At 39.2% G+C, this 25985-nt stretch overlaps 1 protein-coding gene across 1 annotated transcript; it reads right to left on the bottom strand.

Moving 5' to 3' along the window:
• Positions 1-1889: 1889 nt before the first annotated feature.
• Positions 1890-14690, bottom strand: LOC145994413 (uncharacterized). Its single transcript, XM_083130539.1, has 5 exons — positions 14488-14690; positions 11379-11531; positions 8314-8480; positions 6493-6666; positions 1890-2234 (listed from the first exon to the last, which is right to left on the bottom strand). The coding sequence occupies exons 1-5, from the start codon at positions 14641-14643 to the stop codon at positions 2201-2203; spliced, it is 684 nt and encodes a 227-aa protein (XP_082986665.1). The 5' UTR covers positions 14644-14690; the 3' UTR covers positions 1890-2200.
• Between the last annotated feature and the right edge of the window lie 11295 nt (positions 14691-25985).

Here is a 25985-nt window from a genome sequence, read left to right as displayed (position 1 = left end):
CCATCAACAGCTGGTTTGAAATAACATTTTTCTAATTTCCAGCAAATCAGATGTTACCTTCGTAATCGGATTCGTAACCAGAGGTTGAGTGCTCTAACTATTGTCTTGAAGGCAGCAACTATTTAACAAAACACTACTTCTATGCGATGGAAGAATTTTCGATTCCCCCTCCCGGCTCGGAAAGTTAGGTCCCAAAGTACTCCCATTTTAGCCCCGAAATTTTGAAAAGGAAATCTGGAGGCTCTTCCCCCACTTATATCAGGCTGATGCCGTCACTGAATAATAGGCCAGCTTCTAAGCATAATATCTTTACCCCCAATCAGCAGGGGCTGAAATGCAATCGCAGTACCATCAGTAAGGTCTGCTACTGCATCGTTGCAAACTGTACGGTTAAATACGTGGGTCGTTCAATAGATAAGTTTCCGTATGCTGTAAAAATCTTTCTTTTTAAGATACATTAGAAAGCTATACATACACGTGTAGGAGGATCCTTCCTCACTTCTCCACATAATCCCCATAGAGATTCAGGCATTTGTCCCACCGTTGCACCAATTTGTCCATACCCTTTGCAAGAAAATCAGGGCTCTGGGTATTGAGCACTATTCTCATATTCCGCTTCACTTCTTCATGTGTTTCGAAACGGTAACCTTGCAATTCAGACTTTAACACCGGAAAAAGATGGAAATCACTCTGCGCTAAATCGGGGCTGTGTGGAGGGTGGGGCAGCCGTTCCCATCCCAATTCTTCAATTTTGTGTTGTGTTTGCACTGCTGACTGCGGGCGAGCGTTATCGTCAAGAAGAATGACACCAGCTGACAGGAGACCTGGTCGCTTATGTCGAATTGCGTTTTTCAGTTTATCCAATGTTTGACAATAACGGTCAGCATTAATTGTTCTTCCTCGCTCCAAAAAGTACATCAGCAGAACACCCTTAGCATCCATACTTCTGAACTCCTTATGACGCGAGCCCGTGTTTTCCGAACAAGCATTTACTTTTCGCTCTTGAGCGCATGCGCTTTCACGTCTGATAACGAATCGATTTTGTTCCTTGTAGACGAAGGATGGCGCTTGTCAACCATGAGCTTCTTTTTAATGCCATTGCTTTATACAGTATTTTATAGCACAGGGAAACTTATATATTGAACGTCCCTAGTATCTACGTACAGGGACAGATTAGCGAAGTTTTTTTTTAAAAATATAATTAAAAGCTTTGGTGCACAGTAGACACACAAAACAATGATTTTTGACAAGAATTACGTATACATGAACGTTATCATTTGAAAAATATTTTTGCCAACATTGAAAGCAAAGGCCATTTCTATCAAGAAATGACATGAGTTTGCAAAGACAGAGAAATACTAGTTTTCACCTTCAAATAGCCACTTTCCGGAATAGTGTTGCCCACGGGACGAGACGGGACAGGCTTTTAAAAATTCGAGACGAGACGAGATTGATCATGTGTCCCGAGACAAACGAATATTTTCGAGACGAGACAGCATTTCACAGCATTTCCACGAGACGAGACAGGCCAAAGTCTCGTCTCGTGGGCAACACTATTCCGGACCCTGTGTCAGAGTTGTTAGCACATCGCGCTGCGACGCCAAGGGTCCCGGGTTCGAATCCCGCTCGGGCTTGGTTGTTTGTGAATGTCCATTCATCAATTTCATCAATTCATCACTCATCCCCATCTTCGCAAATTAGCCAAGAGGCACAAAACGCGAAGTGAAATAAACTAAGTCAATCAATCAATCAAAATTTCTTATTTTTGGGGGGCTGCTTCCCCTAGCATGTCACCGCACGCTTCGGATACCCTGCAGATACTGTTTGAAACAGTATTTTCACCACTAATAACAGGCTAGTAATACATTTAACGTTTTTTATTTCGTAGTTTTAGGTGAGGGGGGACCAGGGGATGGGGTGCGCTTAGGAAGACTGACCCGACGTTATGTGCACTTGTGACTGACAAGAAGAAGTCATTCCATTGTTCTCCGCTAGTGCTGCCATCTGGTTGCTCTGACATGCATCTGTCACACGCGCGGAAGGGCAATGTGTGCCGTATGTGCTTCGAGTATCTGCATCGTGTCCTTGGTTAAGATGGCGCAACCAACACAAGCCAATGATGGTTGGTTCACATATCTTCGTTCTGACTAGACTCTAGATGACTTGGTGTTCGGTTGAGCGACATTTAGACATATCCCAGTTACTCGTCTCCTAAAGCTTCCATCATGAGTTCCCTGTTAAAAACAATAATAACAATTAGTATTAATTACACGAGGTTTGATCAAAAAGTAAGTGAAGTCATGATACCATTGTTTGACACCAACAACCAATAGGAAGCTGTTTCTCTCGTGACGTAAACTGAACCTCCATTACGCAAAAAATAAGCAGGCAAAAGTCACATGATATTTTTCTATTGTAAATAATTTTTCAGATATTACTTGGCGTAAATATAACATTTTCCCATCTCGTTAGCAACAGTACAACGGGCAATAGGTAGGGACCTAAATATTTCGGTGTTCTTTTCCCCAAATTCGAGTTTTTCATTTGAGCACACTTGTCTGCCATATGTACATAAAGTTATATCTTCACTGTGCTTTCAAACTAGTATATTAAAGTGTAGGGCACATGACCTGAATCTGTTTGTGACAGTTTCATACGTTAGAAACGATTTTTGAGGAAAATATTTCCATTATTTCTAGCATGACAAATAACCGATGTTGCGGCTCCAGTGTGAAGGAAAGTGGCCACTCGATCTCACTGCCTCATTTCGCTCGGTGATGTAGGAAAAAAAGTTCCAACAGAAGGTGAAAAATCGTGGAAAACATCCATTTACATGTGGTTTCTTCATGTAACTGTCCGAATTATTTCATGTATAACACGCATCATAGCTATCTTATGGATAAAATTTTGGAAAATGTGTACATTATACATGCGTAAATATGGTACATTTTTTGAAGCCTAAAACAAGAATGATGGATTTTCGCGGTATTTTAATTTAGTTTTTTTTAAGCATAAAGCGTGTTGAAATTCGTGAAAAATGCCACAATTCGCATTTTATGTCAAGCTCGCGTTATTTGGCGATTTCGAATGGATGAAAACTAAGTTCAGGACATTTCTTCCGTCTTGTGTTGTTGCATTTGCGGGAAATCAAGGTTTCCTATAGGTACCAATATGGTAGCTTGCAGTTAACAGCGCCTGCTATACTGAACACAACTCCAACTGGCGGCTGGGAAACAGCGAATCAGCGATCAGTGGAATTCTCTTCGACCGACATCGGGAATTTTCGAGTCACAAGGTGCCGGACGTTGTTTGCGAGACGAAACAAATGAGCATTAGGTCCACCGCATGTTGCCAAGCGTACTGTAAAGGCCAAGAGAGTCTTCTAGGACAACGATATTCGCGATTAAAATTACCACCCGAGCGCTAGTGTCGCTTCCAATATGGCCGCTCTACGTAGGATAGATCTTTGTTTACATTCAGTAGTAGTATGTAATAGCAGCGTGTTGTCATTGCTGGTATGGAAGGAACGTTTAAATTACACGTTAAATTTAAATATTGCGAATGCGATGTAAATTCCAGGAACTATAACGAAGGTGAAGCTGTGCTGAGAGCGAAGCATTTAATTGTGATAATGAAAATAACACGGAAAACGGAGACCAAACTAATGTATACGCACTGGTTTTTCAAAGCAATGCTGTTTTCATCTGCACTGCACCTCGGTTGTAACTGCCTAACTGGGGGCTCAGAAATGATTTGAAAATAAAGCAATTCACCTGTATTGCAAAGCGTGGGAGGAAATAAATGTAAACATGCCGTTACAGTGTTTTCCCCCAAAGAGGCAGGCTGGTTTAATAACAACACCGGATAATAATAATAATAATAACAACAATTTCATTGAGGCTATCTTCACTCGTCACTAAAAATTTACTTACTGAATGAAACAGCAACATTAGCATGTCAATTATGTTTTTCTGACTTACTTCTATGATTACGGACATTAATTAATTCTCAAACTATTTTCATCTTCGCACTTAATCGACTTGCACCTGTTCCAAATTACATACATAATACATTGTTTTCAAAAACATGTTATATTCATAAAGAACAAAAACACTAAGTTGCTGACCAAGGTAGTTTATTAAGATAAAAAACACTTAACAGGTAACGTTTCAACCCTGTATCAGGGTCTTCCTCAGACGAAGAACTAAACTAAAATGATGGAATATACTTCACACAGAAAGATTACATACACATAGCAGGGTCACTAGCCACACAACAACAAATCAAGTTGACAGTCCTTATCTAAGAAGATTTCTCCAAAGGAATTAAACATATCACCTCCTGACAGTTGACTAATGGGTCTACTACACTAACAGGTGATTGACAGGTCAAGATTAGCAAGAGTCTAGAACCACCTGCTTACCACTCCCCCACCCCTCCTGCCTTTTTGGTTATGGATTAATACCTCCTCCTCTTCTTTCTTCCTTGTTCATACTTCTTTTTCCCTCATTCCTTTTCTTTATCCTTTCAACTTTCTCTAACACACTCTTCCATTCCATATTTATCTTGAGTCCTCCATTCCAATTCATGATGTCTTCTCCTTTCTTTTCTATTTCTTTGACCTCCTTCCATTTTCACACTAGTTCTCTCTTCTCTTTTCCTATTCGTCTAGCCGAATCCCATTCAACTTCATGTCCTCTTTCTCTAGTGTGTTTGAATATGGCATTCCTGTCTCTCTTCAATCTCACATCGTCCATGTGTTGCTCTAACCTGTCTTTAAGTCTCTTCTTCGTTTCCCCTATATATACACTTTCACATCCTCTGCACTTCACCTCGTAGATAACCCCTTCCTCTTCTTCCTCTCTCTTTTCTTCCTTCTTCTTGCTGGCTATTCTTAAAACAGTGCGTCCTCCCTTCCTGTAAGTTCTTATACTCACTTTCCTCAGCACTTTGCATATCTTCTCTGTGGCATCGCCCATACTTCTTATACCAAACCATCTCTCTTTTTCTTTTTCTTCCTTCTCTTCCAGTCCTCTCTCTTTTATATCTTTCCTTCTTCTGTTGATCTTGTGTCTGTCTTTCTTCTCATAGCCATTCTCTTGTAGTTGTTCCCACAGGCTATTAATCTTGGTTTCTTCTTCCCCTTTCTCTGTGCATATCTTCTTTATTCGGTCTTCCATGTTCCTTATAAAATTACGTTTAGTTCCATCACCCACATCACTTCTTTTGTGGAAGAACACTCCTGCCGAACACTTCTTTTGATACCATGTAGCCACAATCCCCATTCCTCTCTTATTTTTCATCTCAATATCCAAGAAATTTAATGTTCCTTCCTGTTCCGTTTCGAGCTCAAGGTATATCCCTGCTTTCTCATCTTCTACATCTTTAACTAACTTACTCAGCTGCCTTTTCGTTCCCTTCCATATCCCAAAACAATCATCCACATATCTCCTCCTTTCACTATCACTTCATTCTCCCATTCATTCATAACTAATTCCGCCAGAGGGCTCAAGCAAGAGCCTATATTCAGACCTTCACTAATCTTGATGATTTTACTTCCCACTCTGCTGTAGCCATTGTCCCAATGGTTTCCAGTGCTTGCACCACTCTCTCACTATCCCAAGGCTTAATTATATTACAATAAAGAACAATTTAAAACTTACTTTTATGGCAACAAAATCATCTTTCCGAAAAATTATTTCGGAAAATAAAGTGAACAGACTCGTACATTCTTCGTAATTTCCTTTCCGCATTTCAGTTATTCCAATCTTGTCAATCAGTTCTGCTTTCCCTGATTTATTTAAATATTTCTTCTTGTTGATTCCACGGGGTGAAAAACACATGTAAGCTTTTCACTTGTCCTGAACCACAAAACGATTTAGAGCAAAAACTGATGAACAGTACAGTATACGCTACTTTTTTGCATGTTCCCCATGCTTTGAACGGCTTCAACACGGCGAAGCGCAGCGAAGTGTCCTACGTGGAGTGGTTCCTGAAAATCTCACCAGATGGCATATCGGATAATTTTAATCGCGAATTGCCAGCACCAGAAATCAGGAGGGTGTTAATAGTACAAATGCACACGTGGTCCTACTTGAGGGAATTTCCCACGCAAACACCCTACAAACACGCATTTAGACAACTGGCAAAAACAATAGTACGCTTGGCAACGTTGCTTCGGGAGAGCGATGTGTCTGACCCCTTCAGGTTTTACTTCGCAACTGAGTTTGTTGAAACCCATCGAGCCACACACCCCCGCAGACGATTGGAGGACAGAAAGGGCCAGAAATAGCCATCAAGGCCACTTGGAGTTGCGTTCAGTATATCAGAACTTGTGCGACGCACATTCAATTTACCTCAAACAAAAGACAGTCTAATTAGAGCTTTCCGCCACTCTACGAACATTCCGTGTTCGTTGGCGCCCAACACAATGTGCTCGACCATTTTCTCTGTGGCCAATAAACAAAATGGGAGGCATCATTCACTACTTACCACGGCAATTGGGGATTTATGTTGTAATTCTTGAGCGAGTTTTCTATGAGAGGTGTTAGAAACGACTTCATCTGGCAGCAGAGGCTGTTCTTAATGACCTCCGTGTAGCTATTGGCAATGTTCGAGGCGATGCGGTTCATTAATCCAAATTCGCTAACCTTCATGTTCACTCTCCTACAAGAACAAACATACGGTTTAATTTATTAGGCTACTATACTATTAAAATTAACAAAAAAGAACAACATTTTTATACTAAAAATAAGGTCCGCTTCAGACGAAAGCATTTTTCTTAACATTTATGCCATGACCAAAAAGCTACCGTGTAAAGTGAGAAATGTTATGACATTTTAGATGCCATGGCATATTTCATGGCATTTCTCAAGGATAGGCTCGGTTCGTATCATTTTTCGTAGCGTAACCAATCAGAGGCTAGCTCTAGGTCACGAATGTCGTTGTAATGGCGGCCGCGTGAGATGTAAACAATGTATCACTTCACATTTTTAAAATACTATAACTATTCAACCGAGAGGAATAAGGTTTCGTATTAAATGGTTTTAGGTGCAAAACAATGGCGCTGATTAAATACATACTTTACAACGTTTACTGTACACGTATTGAAGAATATTTTAGTTGTTTCAATTGGAAACACCGTGGAGACATATATGGTATAACTCGACGTGCATTTCATGCTGTATATATTATACATTGTAATCGTAAAAGCTAACCGAAACTTTACATGAAATGCTTCCGTGGAAAGTACAATCTGCTATAAGATTTTTGGAAGCATTTACATAGCATTTATGCTAGCAAAAATGTCAAAGAAAATGCTTTCGTCTAAAACCGGCCTAAGACTGAACAACTATCAGCAACGACAACGAATTTTGTGAGTTCAGGGGCGGACGACATATTTTCAGGTTCCGTGGCGTTGCGTTTGTAAGGATGGGGGATCAGGCCGTTTATAAAAATTATATTGTAGTTTTGTAATGGTACAAATACTGAATTTTATGTAAAAACTCCTACTCTAAACGGAACATGCGTCATACATCTCAAAATATGGAAATATATGTAACATGAAATCCATGTATCCCTCTTAACAATGTAATTTCGCCGGCATATGTCACATGGCTCATAAAAAGGAAGAAATATATATGTATGCTTTTGTAATGGGGTGGCAGTGTCACAAAGTTTACATTATTATTACAATAAAAGTATGACAAATGACAGTCACATAGAACTTGTTCAGTATGCCACTAGATGTCACTGTTAATATGCCAAAGCGTTCTTTAAAAGGCACTAATCTTTTCAGACAATCATGTACACGAAAGATAAGTGTTTTATTTCTCGAAATTACGCCTTACTACCTTACTACTTACCTTACTACCTCTATTTTTTGGTTTTACATGTACATGTGCTCTTTCTATAAAAAATTAATTCTGGTAATATTCCTTCAAATTTTGAAGAATATTTCTACAGTCAAATCCTCTTATAGTAGGCGTTCTGGGTATACCTTACAGTATTCTACCATTAAAATTTAACAGTCTGCCTGTTAAATTACAAAAACCGCACACGACCGTTGTTTTTTTAAAAATTGAATACTTTATAATGCATGAAAATGCGTAAGTAATGATTATACGTAGATTGCAGTCGTGTGCACTACAAATATATTTTTGGAAATTACATTATTTAGGTTAAATAAGCAATGACCTTTAAAACTTTAAAAACTTTTTTCATCTTTTTTTACGGTAGTTGGATGGGAGCGAAAATTAACGGTCTTATACCGTATTTTTCTTCAATCAAATGTTTACAGTGTGCATTACTTACTGGAGCGATATCTTCAGATCTTCTAGTAGGGCTATATACTGCTTTGTGCCTAATCTCACAATCCTAAACCTGAGGGTGACTGTATGCTTTGTCACCTTGCCAAATATCTTTCCAACACGCCTCCAGTTTCTAGCTTGGCCTTTCAATTGACAACGGTCATATCCGAACTGTAGAAATAGAAGATGATAATATCATGTATCGTAAGATATTTACGTCAATTAAATTATATTTATCTACAAGTCTTTTCTAGTCTTGGTACCTTTTTCACAAAATTATCCTAGAATCCTCCTTATTTACAATTCTTTAACTTCTACTCTTCATCTTCAAACCCTCATCATCCATTCTTAATTCTTGGTTTATCGTTCTTTCTTTGTTGATAGCGCTTTCATTTTAATAATGTTTTAAACTCTCGTTACTCTATTCATTATGCATATAATGTTATTATATCCTTTAGTTTCATATCGATGATTATGGCGGAGCGATTAGCACAGCGCGCTACAACTCCAGAGGTTACGGGTTCGAATCCCGGGCTGGGCGAGGGCGTTCTTTGTGAACTTCCCTTCGTAAATTTCATCATTCATGCTCATGGTCGCCATTAGCCTAGATGTGGCAGAAAAGCGACATAAATACAGTTCTTTAAAAAAACAACTAATTGGTTCATACAGTCTTCATTAATATCATAAGCTCACCGGACAAAACATTAGTCACTCATAGCAGAATGTACTTAATCACGGGTGACACCGCTCTAGCCTGGATAACAGCATGAATCCTATGTGGTAGTGACGTCATGACGTTGTAGAGCTATGCAACATCATTGTGCAGACACTGGAGTCCATTAGTGGTGACGTCACAAGCATACGGCGATGTGGAACTGAGTCTACACAACAAGAGAACGTGTTTTCTTCCTATCCAATTCAATGCTATTTTCCTTCGGAAGGGGTATCTTTAATTATTGCGACAGCAGTTATGAAACAAAATTATGATGCGTATCGTTCATCAATGTAAAGATGAGATTTCGGAGAAAACGGCTATATATCACACATACCTTACAGAGAATAAGGCAAAGAATAACCGGAGTAAGAAAATCATGTATTTTGATAACATTCCAGTTCCGAGCACAACCGAAGCCGTCCCGAACTCACTCGATTTCAAGTTGCCACGCTGTCGCCATGGATGATGGAAAACCAGTAGCCTCAGGCGATTGAACCGATGGCGCCCATTGGCTGAGATTTATTTTGGAGCATTCGCTTTACTCGATTTCCTACCACATTTATTCTTTACGTTCTCATCTGTAAGGTATATGTTATCCATAGACGTATTCTCCGAAACTTCATCTTTAGATTGATGTACGATGCACATCACAGTTTTGTTTCTTAACTGCTGTCACAATAATTAAAACTACCCCTTCCGAAGGAAAATAGCATTGAAATGGATAGGAAGAAAAGCACGTGTTTATTTGTTTAGACTCAGTCCCAGCACGTCGTCTGCTTGTGACGTCACACTGCTGGACTCCCCCGTGTCGTCAGATTAGCCCCGTCTACTTCCCTACACTTTTTGACACCAGGTGTAGTGCAGGTGCACGTCAGTGTCAGGCTGGTGAAAGGAAATTGTGTTCAAACAAGTAGACCCGCAAGTTCAGAAGATTCAACAAATGCCTGTCTGCTGCTTTAAAGTTCTGCTGCATTCAATGTTCATATGAATGATGAGTATGTGGCACGTGACCTACACCATACTCCACACCGCTCCAGGACGTAGTGCCAACGGTGCAGGCACCAAACACACTATACCTTGTCCCAGCTAACTGTGGAGCAGGGTCGCGCATATCGGAAGAGGAGAAGGAGGAAAATCGAGTGGTGAAAGCGCAGCGTTGCCAACCGTACGGTACTAACCATACATGTTCGGACGTACGGTCCGGAGTCCGTACTCTAAACGCACGGCTTGTCAAAATTTGCTTTTTCAGTTTTATCCCTAATATTACCCTAAGAAATTCTTAAACCAATCGTACGGACCTGGAGACAAAAATACGGTCCGTTTGCCATGTGCGTTAGGTATTATCCTTTTCAAAAGTTTGCAACGCTTACAGAGAGAACGTGTAATTCCCCTCGCCCATTACACAATCCGGTTTCTCTCACTGTTTATTGGTGGAGCCGTCCCGCGTCACTACTTGTGCAGATACTTGTTCCCGTTCGCCTGGTCTACAGTTAGCTGGTACGGAGTTTATGTGACACCAATAGAGGCAATTGGGTGCCAAAACTGATGGAGGAAGGGAGCAAGGACGCTTTACTTTCTCTTGTAGACAAGGTTAAGCATTAAGATGCTATAGTGTAGGGGCGAAAAGTGGGTGGCAACTACCCCCTCGGCTCCTAATGGCCGCCACTGCGTGACACCAAATCGGCTAAGTAGACGACTCGGTGTTGCATTTTGTAACCACTAGACACGACAATGCAGAGAAAGTGTAAAGCTGCAGCGAAGTAGACGGGGCTGTTAAGTGTTTATAGCGTTCACCCGCCGTTCTAAATAATTCCACAGATTCTCTACGGGATTCAAATCTGGGGAATTAGCTGGCCAGTGGAGATGAGAGAGTGTTGGGAATGCTAGTGGCGCAGATCGAGCCCAATTGTCGTTCTGGAAGACGAGCATCAATGCGGTATGAATCACGGAGTTTTCTGCTAATAGACAGCACTTAGTCATTCATAAGCCGCATCCTTCAATTGTCTTACTCCACTGTAAAAAAAAAAAAGCAGTGCTAACTAGTTTTGACTTTTAACTTTCTAATGACGCGTTTCCGGACCAGGGTTCCTAATCTCATATTAGAACTTGATTCAGTCTCCATCCACCCTGTCTGTTTGATTCAACGTCACGGAAACACCATGTACATACTCACACGATTCCTACACAGCTGCCACTTCAACAACCCTTGTTTAGAATGACTTCGTTCTTACAGTAGACAGAGAATCACAAGTACATTATTGAACGATTCATCTTCATCGTCGCGATTAAGCATAAAGAGGTTGGAAAGAGACGGTAAATAAGTAATCCCAAAAGAACATATCTTCCTTACTTACTTGCAGAGTGGAAAATTCCAAATCCACAGCCAGTGTGACGTCAAGGCCATCAAAAGCTACCGTGGCGTCTCCACGTCTTCTGCCCGAGGACAAATTCTCCAACCATCCTACCGCAGCTCTGAAGATACCCTTGAGTCTTACGCAGCAGAAGACCTGTTTCAGAAAAATCAGAATAGTTACGCTCACAGACAACTCAAAGCTTAACGCCCACTGAGACGCGGCAACAGAACACAACGGACGTGTTCCCGGCTTCTTACTGAGCGACAGCCTTTAAGATAACATGCAATCTTCTGGTAAGGACATTCCGCACGTTCCCCTGTAGTGGGCGTAATACCATTGGATTTCCATAGAAGCAGACAACAGAAGTTCTGCTGCATTCTGTTGCCGCGTCTCAGTGGGCGTTAAGCTTAACCAGTGGCGCAACCACAGGGGGGCAGGGGGAGCATTGCCCCCCAACCTTTGACTGGGGGGCAAACATTGACGGCCAAGTGTACCTGCAGGGAGCAATCACCGCCCGCAACTTTAAATTTTATGCAAATAAAAATACTTTACGTAAATTTTTCATGCTCACTTCGCACGCAATACCTGTTTCTCTTAGTCTTATCAAGTTCTGAACCATAGCAAGGGGGCGGCGGTAGTCGGCCCTGGGCGCCGAAACATCTAAATGAAAATAAGTTGTAAGATTGATTTTTGGTCTTAAGTCCACTTTACGCACTGTAAGACTAATCGGGACTGGACCTACAGTTTAAAGTGGGATCGGAACCACTGTGCCATGTGCCTCCACCGGGTATCGAACCCGGGACCCCTTCATTACAAGGCGACGATGTTACCACTACACCATCGGGGAGGCATAAAAGTTGTTAAACAGAGAATGCATTGGCGTCCCGTGAAATTATTTGCGCCCTATTAAATCAATGTTGATTACAGCCTGCAAAAAAATTGGATCCAAAAATTTTCTTGCTCGCTTCGCTCGCATTATATGATTCATTCTCTGTAATGCATTCTAAATATCCATGTTGCATATATGTGAAACATATATCGTACATGAAAGTTATACATGTTAATGTAAAAACGAATTATATTTGGAATGCATGTATCAAGCATTTTCTGTCTTTCAAAAATTGTTTGCCTACTTGTTTCCCAGTATTAATGTGAAATTGAACGTGTTGAAAAATAATTCAAATTGTTTGTTCGAACACAAATGCTTTAGCACCAACTTCTACCACCTCTTTGCATAATTTACGAGGGTAATAACGTCTTTGATACTACCACTGCTACTATTACTACTACTACTAATAATAATAATAATGTTGGTCCCGGGTTCAAATCTCGGCTTGGGCATGGATGTTTTTGAGTGTCCATTCATCAGTTTCATCATATCATCATTCATCCTCATCTTCGCAAATTAGCCAAAAGTGACACAAGAAGCGAAGTAAAATATAGCAAATCAGTCGGTAACGCGTCTGACTACCATGCTAAAGGTCCCGGGTTCGATCCCCGGCCGGTTCAAATCCGGGAACTTTTCTAACGATGGAAGCGGCCCCGGCGCCCACCCAGCGTCGAATAACATGGGTACCTGGAGGAAACCCTGGGGGGTAAAGGCGGTCAGGGGCGTGATGCTGATCACATCACCCCCACTCACGACCGGATCAAGAAAGAGTGGGGCGTTACCCCCTCACCCCCTATACGCCTTCATGGCGTGGTGCTATGCACAGGAGAGCACTTTACCTTTTTTACCTTTTTATTATTATTATTAACTTTTTATAAGTATTAGTACTACTACTATTATTAGTGGTACCCCCCCCCAAACAAAAATTCGTGGTTGCGTCTCTGAGCTTAACTGTACGATTGCGATAGACGCGCCAATTTGATTGGAATATACCAAACGCAAGAGGGGAGGTAGGTAGAATCTACGCTGCCGATGTCTTCGTTTAAAACGCTTGCACATCGTCTCCACAGACTTTCTACCAAGTTTCACCGCAATCCGTTGCTTCGAAAGGGCTCCAGAGGGCTCTTCAGTAGGGCAACTTTAATTAGGATACGAAAATGAAAGTAAATTTGTAAACATTGTGTTCATTTGAGGAATATAGCCTAGTACTGTTCGAATACTTATGAGAATTGATTGTAAACAATGAGCTGTACGCCTTGTAGCAGCGTAAGCGACTGCGTTGCTGTATGTCAAGTCAAAGGGTGAATCGGCGAGTCGAATTTCTTCCGTTACTTTGGACGGATTGGTTAGCACCAGTGATATGCCGTAGACTATAAGTTTACATCTACATGCGTTATCTACACGTAATCTACGCGTATATTACATTGGGTTGTAGTTTACATAGACTACGTACACAATCTAAAGTGCATTAAAATTAATTTTCAAGGTTTCCATGAAAGGAAAGTGACATTTTCAACTATATTGGTTCCTAACGAAATGAAAATAATCTTATTTACAACAAAATTTCTCTTTTCTTCTATCATCAACTATGGAAGAAGATAAATAGTATGCAAAAAAACAACAACAGATGGCAGTCGTGAGGCAAGAGTGGTCTTTTCCCCACAAAACACTAGAACATCTCGTATATTAGGTTTCTTCCTAGGTGAGAAATTGTTCGAATTTGGAAGAAAGAGTATGAAAAGTTCTCCTCACACATCAGCAACTGATACGCAGTATAATTTTGTTTCAATTCCACGGTGCCCTTTGCTAAGTCATCACCTTTCGCCATGTTGTTTACATAGATTACGTAATCTGCGTGTATAAAATAGTCTACGTGTATTTAGAATGTAGACTATCATTGTTTAGCACGGCACGCTATGGCTTCAGGGGTCACGGATTGGAATCCCGGCCTGGGTATTCTTTGTGATTGTCCCATCATAAATTTCATAATATCACTCACCTCCACCATCGCTATTAACCAAAACTGGCAGAAAGCAATGTAAAATAACCGAATTCAATAGCATTTTTGGATCTGCCCCCCCCCCCCCCTTAGAAATCCTGAGTACGGGCCTGGATGTGGCAACACTGCGGATTCAGCAAGCTTCCTGTTGAAATGTCCCAGAGTATAGACAATTTATACGTCTGCGAGTTAACACTCTACTTTCATATCGGACCACACACCTTCCTGATAAAATGATCTTCGATGTCCGGGATTGAGATTCGATCGTGCCCTTCGAGAGAAATTTTCTCCTTGTTGTTCTCGAGGTAGCCATCGATGACGCCGTTGAATGTCCTGGTCAAAGTGTCCGCGAGGAAGTTGATCTTGGACGCCTTCATGGAAGGTTAGTCGTATGACCGCTGGGGGAGACACAATCGCCTGTAGAATCGCCATGTATCCCTGGAACACAATCTGTCACTGATCGAGGGCATTGTTGAACAATAGTTTAGGTGCATTGTTGGTGAGCACGAATTGTTGCAAATTTCCACAGGAATAATGTTATCCTTATATTACAATGATCTGCCTAGAGTGAAGAACAAAATTCTCAATGACTGGTTTGATTGGTGTCGTCATGAACTTTTAACAGTTTCGTGAATCATGCACATCAATTGCTCAATTCAAGCCACATGAATCATCGTGTTGGTGGTACAAGAAATGCAATTGTGTTAATAAAGAAACTGAGTTCGGGACATGTATATCAGAATTGGAGGAACCAGTAAGAAGAGATGTGAATATGGTTGGGAAAGTGCAGATGTGCCCCATATAATACTGGAATGTCCAAAACATAATAGAGAAAGAAGTACATTGTACAAAACTTTATGAAATTTAAAAGTTCAATTTCCAATAAACTTGACAAGTTTTGTGGCCAATTCAGATGCTCGAGCGAGATATGGTTTGTTAACATTCTTAAGAAAATGTAACATGCAATTGTAAGAAGAAATTATTTTATGTTTGTTCTAATATAACTTCTGTGAAATAATGGGGAGAAGAGATATAATGATGATTTATATGTAAAGCAATTATGTATATTCTGGAAAGAACTCGTGGACAAAAAACGACTTAAAAGTAAAAGCTCTTAGGTCCAAAATAAAAGATCCATTGATTGATTGGAACAGGTATGCATCAGGACGTGTGGAGGACATGGGCGTTAGGAGGGGGGGGGGTCGACTCCCCTCATTTATATTGGCATCTTGCATTTCATGTTTCGGAAAAACAGAACATTTGTTATTTTTATTGTTAATTCAAATGAAATACATTTCATTAGTTAGTATTCGAAAACATTAACCAAATTTAAAACTGAATAATATCCTAAAATAGTGCAAAATAGAGTAACGTGGTTGTTTTCATGTATCATTTAGTGCAAAAAATAATTTGTTCCGCTGTTTTCAAAGTTCGTAAAATTAGAGTTAAATGTGAGAAGTCACTGAACATCAACTTTATGACTAGAAGTTTCGCCTAACTTTTAGTGTGTAAAGACATAATTGAGCTAATACTATAAGGTTATGTCATAATTTATTTATTAATATTGAATTTCAAAGGTACAGAGCTGGAAAAAAGTTCTTCCCCATAAGACTTTAATGGCAGTAAATAATGCCGGAAGGGTAGGCAACACACATTGCACCTTTAGGTGATTGGGTGATTCTGTCTGTCTCAAGAGCAACTCGTCTTTCATGAAAAAGCCAAGAGACACAGGAAATGTAGGAAAGTCACGTAACTTGTCAGGTGGAACGTTGTTCGTCAGAAAATCGCCTTTTCTCAAGCCAGGTCGCAGAACCGACAAACGCTACACGTTCTATGTCCGAAAATGATTCGCCCAAAAACGTTGAACGAAACGCTAAAATAATTCTTGCCTCAACTACAAAGGCTACTGTACTATATGTGCCGCATTAGCTCAGTCATTAGAGCGTTTTATACCCATGGGAGAGATCTGGGTTCGATCACCGACGGGGGAGAATCTGGATTATGTCCACCTGTTCAAGCGGCTCCGGCGCCCACCCAGCGTCGTATAAAGTGGGTACCTGGAGGAAACTCAGGGGCGTAAAGGCTACCAGGGACGTGGTGCTGATCACATCATCCCCACCTTCGGCCTGATCAAAAAAGCGTGGGGCCTTACCTTCACACCCCCTACACGCTTTCATTGTTTGGTGCAAAGCACAATGTAGCACTTTGCTTTTTAATTTACTATACATCCCGATTTTGTCCGAACAGAACTTTTCAATCTCTACGTGGACTTTCTTCCAAGTTCCGTGGGATGTGAATAGGCTCCAATTTATCTTGAAACAATTCATACATGTTATATTTCGTTATAAGAACAACGGCCGATATCCTGTGTGTGGGGGGGAGGGGGGTATAAACATGTGAGGTGTTCCTTTTTCCACTACTCCATTCTCGGATTCTTCGTATCAGAAATAAATCTGTTCCACACACTAAAAATGTAACACTTTCTACATCTTAGCATGCAAATATCTAGTAGCAAAGTAATGTGTGAAAAGATAAAAATTAATGACTTGTAACGCACTCTGGAAATTTCGTAGTTTTTTTTTTTTTTCAATTTGAACTGACATTCATAACGTTCATTAACAATCCCAATGTTCACTCAAGAATAGCTTAGTCGTTCTGCTACTTTCAATTCTTCATTAGCGTAGTCACCGTAACTCTCTATCTTAGCCTTCCCGATATCGCAGTGGTAGCGTTGTTGCCTTGTAATCAAGGAGTCACGGGTTCGATAGCCAGTGGAGGCACATAGTGATTCGGATCCCACTTTAAACTGTAGGTTCAGTCCCGATTAGCCTTACTGTGCATAAAGTGGACTTAAAACACCAAATGGAAATAAAAATAAAAATCACCGTAACTCTCTACAAAGCCAGAGGATCCAGGTTAGAAACCTGTTGAGGCTTAGATGTAGCATTGCATTCGTATCATTACCCATCATCTTCATCGTCGCGATTATTGCAAGAGGTAAAAATGCGACGCAAAATAACCCAAACAGAAGCTTGGAATCAATCTGAATATTGGTTACGTTCGATACATGGTAGAATTGTCTTGAAATCACTTCCTGTGATGTAATAAGATTTTTGATTAGAGACCATTTGTATATCTGATTAATACGTCTTCTGCGATGTATATCTGTAATGACTGTAATACATATCGTGTTGCTGCGAACAATAAGTAGTTTCACGTTCACACTCTTCGGTTGTTTAGAAATCATAAGGAAGAAGGATCTATAAATTTCCGCTTTCACATGTTAATGAAACTTTAACCTAAGTTCAGTGAAGGTCACAAAAGAGATTCACATATTGTTATGATATCTTTTACACGTCACGAAATCTAATTACAATAGAATACGACACTACTCCTTACGTTCCTGTAAATGTTCAACATTAGTCTGGCGAAAGAAAAAAGTAAGGAAGATTTCCGTGTTTCTTTGAGCAGATATAAGGCACGTTCTTTCTACAAGCACAAACCTCGTTCAGTGACCTTCACTGGCAGAGTGACTTAACAGAAGGCCTGCGCTCGTTCCAGTGTGCGTATAAAACAGGTATTTTTTTTCCGTTTCGTTCCAATCCACAGTTACTGTATATCAAGCTAACATTCTAGTATTTTCGTAAAATATGTGGTAAACAAGTTGTATAATTATGGGCTTTCTCCAGAGTGTTGTTGCCTGCTATTTACACGAGGGAGAAGTGGGTGTTGTAAACATTTCTGAACCCAAAGGTCGAGCACGAAGAAAAAGTCGTGCAAGCATTGGAGGTAATAACAAGGAAATAGAAGTTGATAGAAATGCTGGAATAAATGATATTAGAAATTGAGTAAATACAGTTTTCATCATAGACATATTGTCTCAAACCGTTGGACATCGCATTTGCAGTAAATATAATAGGTTACTAGGACATATTAGCATATAACGATAATATGACATATCTTCAGCTCAAAAATTAATGTTCAAGTGAACTGTTGAGTTCAAAATTCCCCAACTGCTAATTAATAGCACGGCCGTATGTAATTTCAACTTGTGTATGCAAGACGGGGCCAGGAAGAGAAAACAATCCATGAATTCGGGAAGGAAAAAGTTCACAATTTCGTAAACAAAGTCGGCAAGTTCATGGTTATTGAAATGGAAAATAATTCTATACACTGACAAAAACCAGAATTGTGTGCCTTATTTCTCCAATAAGGACTGTTTATGTAGTTTCTGGAATGAAACTTGTTACTTCGAACAAATTACCAACACTTATGGTATCGATAAAACTTCACAAAGTAAGCATTTCTATACATATATCCGGACTTTTCCGTATCTAGAAAATCGTGATGTAATTTCTGAGCTGGGATTGGATTTTTATTTCGAACAACCAGTAGCAAACTTGCACACTCCTTGTTTAAAGCGTACTTCTCCAAGGAACCACGTCAGCTCAGACTTCTCTCAGATTTTCTGTTTCCACATCTAATTTGAAGTTACTTGATGCCCAAAATATAAGACTTTTGTGATTTCTTTTGAAATTCCTTCCGGATATCAGACAAAACTAAAATGTAGGACACGTCCGGAAATAAGAATGCGTCGTTTTTCTGTCAATTTTTGGTAATCCTGACGACGAGGATGGATGATATGATGAAATTGATGAAGGGGCACTCACAAATAACACCCATACCCACGGCAGGATTCTAACCCAGGACATCAGACATCGTAGTGCACTGTGCTCACCAGTCCGTCAGGGTCGGAATTCTTATAGTCCTAATCATTCCACAAGATTTTTTCCTATCTTTAACTACACACGAAACACACAGAACAATCTAAATAACAGTCACACACTAACCGTCAAGAAAACATATGCATGTGAAAATACAATGTAATATTTATTTTAAGGTACTTGTGATTTATTTTTGTATATTAAAGAAATACATTAGTAATAAAATGACGGAAGTAGAGGAATAACTCCAATGAAACACTCGTGCCTTATGGAGAATTTGAATTTCTTGCCGAACAAGGTTCCGAGTTCGAGTCCAGACCAAAATGGGTTCATTGTGTATGTTCATTCATGTGTTTAATGTAATCATAAATCGTCGTCATGAATAATTAAAACTACAGAGGAAGAAAACTGAGGCAATTACTAATAAAAACAATAACAATGCAAATTTGATCTTATAGCCCTGGCTTTGCGCTACATATTCCATCAGGGGGACTGGCACTTTACGTAGGTATAGACACGCTTCGTACAATTTGATGATATCGCGATTACATAACTGATATGCATGAATCATGCAGCCACTTAACTGGACCCCCAAAATTCCCATTTTATAATTAAATTCTAAATTAGCATAATATCACATAGTTTACCTGTTCATAATGTGTGCCGCTTTGGTGCACTTTGTGGATTGTTTTGTTGGTTAGTTGTTTTAATTAATGTTGCACTAATCAACATCAGGTTAATCGCGATAGGGAAAGTGGAGGGTAAATGACAGTGAAGCAGAACAAGGGTGCCCTTGGTTCTCGATTAAAGAAACTCTTTCTACATGCAACTGAGTCGCTGCGTGAAATCGCGGAAAATGTCACTTATTAATTTCTTAATTTTGCTTATCTTATATTGCTATTCTAGCCCTTGCGATGAGGATGATTAATGAAGTTATGAAATATATGATAGAACATGATGATCCATGCCTTACACAGAATTCTAATTTAGGACTAATGAATATCTATTCTTTGAATTTGAATTTGAATTTGAATTTAAAATTTTGGGAGCGACAGCACTTAGGCTATTTTGCTCCCGTCACATTATACGGGGGCCAGCCCCTTATCATTACAAATAACAACTCTAGCGTTGCATAACTAAAAAGCTTAAAATGTTCTGACTTCTGTTAAAAGCTAAGGCCGTAAACAGGCACTCAGCACACACAAGGACAAAAAACAGGACAACACACACAAAATTATACTGGCCATAGTGCCAGTCGCCAGAGCCTCGTTAGTCTTTAGTCCAGGGTGCACTACGTGGAAGTGAGGTTGACTTTTGGGCGCCTACGTGGAAGGTACCCCTTACTATCTATTCGTCTTATGATTTGTCAAGTAGTTATTTATAACTCTAATCTTTTTCAAGGAATGACAATACGTGTTGCGCGATGATGATTCGATGAAAACCACCAGTTCAGTGAACTTTCTTGACAATGACTTGAGTTTGAGTTTGAGTTGGTGTTTTAAGTCCACTTTATGCACAGTAAGGCTAATCGGGACTGGACCTACAGTTTAAAGTGGGATCCGAACCACTTGTGCCTCCACCGGGTATCGAACCCGGGACCCCTTGATTACAAGGCAATGACGCTACCACTGCGCCATGGAGGAGGCCCTCTTGACAATGACTAATACCAGTAAAGAAAACATTTCCTTACGAGTAGTTGGTGTTAAGAAACCAATTCCTGAAACATTTTCTGGAGGTCTCACGGCACCCAGCTGTTGTTTGTTATGGGTGGGCCTGGGGGTATGACTCATGCTGCTCGTATCAATACTCAATCGTTCCCGAGAAGCCAGGTTCACCAGGCAAACCTAAGCGACAATTTTGCTATTTGGGTTGCATAGACAACAGGCTTTAAGATGTTACGATATCGTAGTTCACGTGGCCCACAAACTACTTTCTCTGACTGTACATATTAATTAACGTATAAAGTTATCAACAAAATGGAATATGTATTTAAGTACACTACCTGTACGAAACATAAAAAAATAATGAAAAGCAGTTTTGCTTGGTATTCACTCATCTGGTGGGTTGAGTTGAAAAGTATCCCAAGAATATAATAATAATCCATTTGGAAAAAAATTGGTTTATTTGTATTAGTTTATATTTATTATTATTGTAAAATAGCAATAATAACCATGAGAATGACTATTCTTATTTCTACCATTCAAGATTTTTATCAATGGCCTGAACCCCCTCAAAAATTTCTGGCGATGCCCATTGTGCAGGACCATGAGTAACTACGCCAGAATCAAATGAATGGAGAGGCAGAGTGGGTGAGGGGAGGCAGTTGTATTTATTTTCTATCTTTCTGTTATTCCGCGTCGATTTTTATACTACTTAGATTAATCGCGAAGATGAATATTAATGATCAACTTATGAAATGGGTAATGGTAGAAACACAATGATATTTTAATGCCTGACGAGGGTTCGAACGTGGAACCCTGACTTCGTAGCGCGATTCTCTCACAATGCGACAAGGAGGCAGATATGAAGTCTCATTTAATGTATCTTAAATAAAACCTACTTTATTACCGCGCTTTGAGCCTAGCTCCGTGGCGCAGTGGCTAATACATCGGGCTACGACGTCAGGGGACTCGGGTTCGAATTCAGGTCTGGGAATGGGAGTTTTGTGAGTGTCCCTGCATCAATTTCAGCATATCACCACTCATCCCCATCGTCGCGATTAGCCAAAAGTTGCAGAAAGGCGACGTAAAATAATCTAATTCAATCACTCAATAATTTACCCACTTTGACTACTAACATTAAGCGACTACCCCTCCAGACCTCAAAATTTAAACTATCAGCCACGAGAAAGCTCTAAAATTAAGCAATTTGTTCATCCAGTTGTCTAAAATTAACAATACGTCTTCAATTAATAAAATAACAATTAGCGATCACCCAGTGAACGTCTATAATCAAGCAAGCACACTCCGGAGAAGACGTCTAAATTTAAAACTAAACCTAGCAGAGGAGAATATCGTGTTCCCTCCACGATATACCAGCCCCGTCCAGTTCGCTGCACTTTTTGCCTCTCTCTGCACTCATGCGTATAGTTGGTTACACGGAGCAACACCGACTCGTCTACTTCGTTGATTTGGTGTCAACTAGTGTATTTGGTGTCGCACCGTTTGCACTACGTTCTGGAGCTGTGTATGTGTGGTGTATGATCACGTGCGTGAATCAAATGAACGTTTAAAGCATCAGCAGACAGACATTTGTTGAATCTTCTAAACTTGAACACCGCTTTCCGTTCACTTGGTTGAACGTCATTTCTTTGCAGCAGCCTGACACCGGGATTCACCTGCATTACACCTAGTGTCAAAATGTGCAGCGAACTAGAGGGGGCCAACTACGTCAATTCGCTATTGATACATTCCAATGCATCAACGTTCTATGTAACGAGACTTGCCTTATTAATAAAAAAATATTTACTTACAGATTTATAAATTTTAATACGTAGAATATAAAGGAAGTAATAACATTACAACGAGTATTATATTGCAAAAAACAGAAACACTTTTGCAAAATTATTTCATGTAGTATTGCATTCCTGAAAGCAACACAGGGATTACAAACGGATGCAACATGTTTCCCTACCACAAAAATACAAATTAGGGGAGACCGGGGCTAGTTGTTACAAGCCGTAAGTTGTTACATAGAGTTTTCGGTGACTTCCGCTAGGGGTAGCACTTCCTTACTCATAGAGCACGTGACTTATTTGACAAATGCAGTTTGACGCCAGTGGTGGCAAGTGAGTGGACGTTGCGAGTGTTTTTCACTTTTTTTTGTTTGAAAGTGATTATTGAGGGTTGCGTTCCAGTTGTGATTTTTACATGAAGAAGTGAAGGTAAGTTTGCGCTATTTTTCATGTTTGAATCTCTAATTATTAACGTTGATTTCACGCAGTTACCGATCACATTATTTTATTCTCCCAAGGACAGGACTACATTGGAAGTAATGGAATCGCGCGGGACTAGTTGTTACATTGTGAACTAAACAAGAAGATAAGAAAAGTACAGCATGAAATGAATTCAGTGAAGATGAAGACTGTTTGTGTAGTATTTCCTTTCATCAGTTTTCCGAAAGTAAAAAGGGGGAAGATTGGGTACAGTGTATAGTACAGAAATTGAAATCTCATTGCTTTTATTTTTTTTTTCTTCAATTCGCAAAAAAGTTGCAAGGAAAAAAGTAAAAAGTGGATAAAATGTTTGTGTACTTTATATAATTTTGCCTCTCTCTTAATCTTTATTGTTATATGTATGTTTTTACTGTATAAAACTTGGTTGTAACAACGTGCCCGATAATGTTCAACTTGCCCCAATGTGGGGCAAGTTGTTACAATTTTCCGAGTTCCAGAAATGTAACCTTTACAAGTTCATAATGTAAAGCTATTCCCTTGGAAAACATATATGCATTGCCAAAAGGTGTGATGGTTTAATACTGAAAATTTGATTATTGCATGTGCAGTGGGAAGCTCATAAAAAATCTGAAGTTGAAATTGTAACCACTAGCCCCGGTCTCCCCTACATACATTGATTTCCATGTTAGAGAAAAATTGTAAAGTAATACAGAAAATATTTGTACACACATCTATATACACATCTCTTATACATATAACAAGTCAATATATCATAACCACTTTAAAAATTAATTCATTTATATACATGCATAGTAGGGTTGAAACAAATTATGTACTCTCTACATTTTCAAGTTAATTATGAAACAATACAGAGATATTTGAAAAAAATTAAGACTTTTACACATTCAAGTGCTTCTGGAAGAATATGAGATTAATTAATAATAGACATACAAAAATTAGGAACAAATATTTTCGTTGTTACTTTGGGAGAACTTATTGATATGCACTACATAAGTACATGGATTTCATCTCCATTTGGAAGTGTTACAGAAGAGCAACTTTATATGTTGATGTTCAGGGTGTGATATTTTTTTGTTTATTGGTTGTTTTATTAATATAACATTTGCCATCAGGACAGGCTTACAACATTACCAGTTATGAAAAATTGCTGCATAGTAAATCCTTGAGACACACGATACATTAGTTTTAGAATGCTTTCAATTATTCAATTTCAATAAATCTCTTGGTAGGAGAATATTATTTTAGTCCACTTATTTTGAAAGTTTGTATCAGAAACCTTGTACCATTGAATATTTATAATTATTTGGAAATGTATGTTAATGGAGAAGAGAATATTAAGTACAGCATACAGAGGGTGAAATATGATTTGTGTAATAATTTGAAATAACTTGTTAACACTAATTTTTATTAAGCCACTTCAAATTATAGTAAAAATTGAGCGTAACGAGAAAACAAGCAACTTCACACTTTGAGACACTTCGTTTACACTGTCATCTAAGAATATATGTTTGTATGTGTATACCAATTTATATAGGAATAAATAGTCTTAAAGGGTCTTTACGTAGTCATAGTAATTTGTGTTTATTTGTGTGTGTATGTGTGTGCATGTGATGTTTTCCCTTCAAATATAAAATGCAACATCATTTCTGACTCTATATCAACTTTACTAATACATCATCTCATTAATTAGTGAATTATGGTCCCCTATTTTGCGCGATTTTTATTATCAGAAGCTCCTGATGGATATTATTAATGTCAAATCCGCTTTTATCAAGATTATTAGCCTCTACAATAGAACTCATTTCTCAAGGTAACAGTTAACACTCCTGGTCTTGGAGACCCTTTGGTTAAGAATAACACAACTGAATTTAGTAAAACCATGGATCTATCCAAAATATTCCATCTGGAGGGGGTGTAAGTTTGTATTTAGGAGAGTGTAATAGTAGTTTTGTAGCCAAAATGATCAAAAATTGGGCCTCTGTGAAAAATTTTAGGGATTATTGATGAAATTTTGAAGTGGACGTGAATAAATCACCAATTCCTGTTCAAACCAATATAGGCAAATAGCAAGTATAGCTATTGGAGATATAGTACAGGGTGGCCCGTAAGTCCCTACCCATTCACATGTTTTATGTGTCCAGTGTATCTTTATGCTGTCCTTCATTCTCGCTGCATAATATTATGTTGCGCCATGTTCTGTGAGACATTTTTCGTAACATAGCAGGGGTTATTGTTCCAAATGCCGCTGTAAGAGCTGCCCTCAACTCATCATTGGAATTATAACGTTGTTTCGACACAATGTCCTTTATGTATCCCGAAAGAGAGTTATCACACGTTGTCAAGTCCGGACTTCTTGCGGGCCATTTCATAGGCGCCGGGGATATTTCAGAACCACGACCTGTCCATTTGTTAGAAAAAGTGTCATTGAGATATTCACGCACACAGAGGGCATAATGAGCCGGAGCCCCATCTTGTTGAAACCAAACCTCATCTCTGATTCCAAGTTCATCGAGTTTCGGTATAAACCATTGTTGTAACATAGCGAACCCTGCTATGTTGCGGAAAATGTATCACAGAACTTGGCATCGCATAATATTATGCGCAACAGCACACAGAAAACTCTATACACCAGATACATAAGATATATGAATGGGTAGGGACTTACGGGCCACCCTGTATATGCAGAACTATATATTCATTCATTACACGATTTGCCTATTTCACATCGTATTCATGGGGTTAAAATAAAGTAAGTGCATTTCAATTTTAAAAAGATAATTAAATTACAAGTTCAATTTTAACCAGCTTATAGTCATGCATAATGATGATATTTCAAGACTGTGAACTATAAAAGGCTATTTCATTGATATATTTAGTTTCCACACATTCCAAAATTACATTATTAAATTATATTATTGCATAAACGTTTTGCAATCAATCATGGTTCTTGCAGATAATTATAATAAAGACTGGCATTTGGAGCATTCAAAATTTTAATAAAAGTTCACGGGTCACATTTGTTGAACATTTCTGTACATTTTCAACAAGTTAACATTCAAACACACCAGCGCGCCAACAT

The sequence above is a fragment of the Lepisma saccharinum genome, chromosome 10 (genome assembly GCF_977018435.1).
Source record: "Lepisma saccharinum chromosome 10, izLepSacc3.1, whole genome shotgun sequence".
NCBI lineage: Eukaryota > Metazoa > Arthropoda > Insecta > Zygentoma > Lepismatidae > Lepisma > Lepisma saccharinum.
Note: the sequence above shows the minus strand (reverse complement) of the source record. Positions and strands in the feature narration are given on the sequence as shown.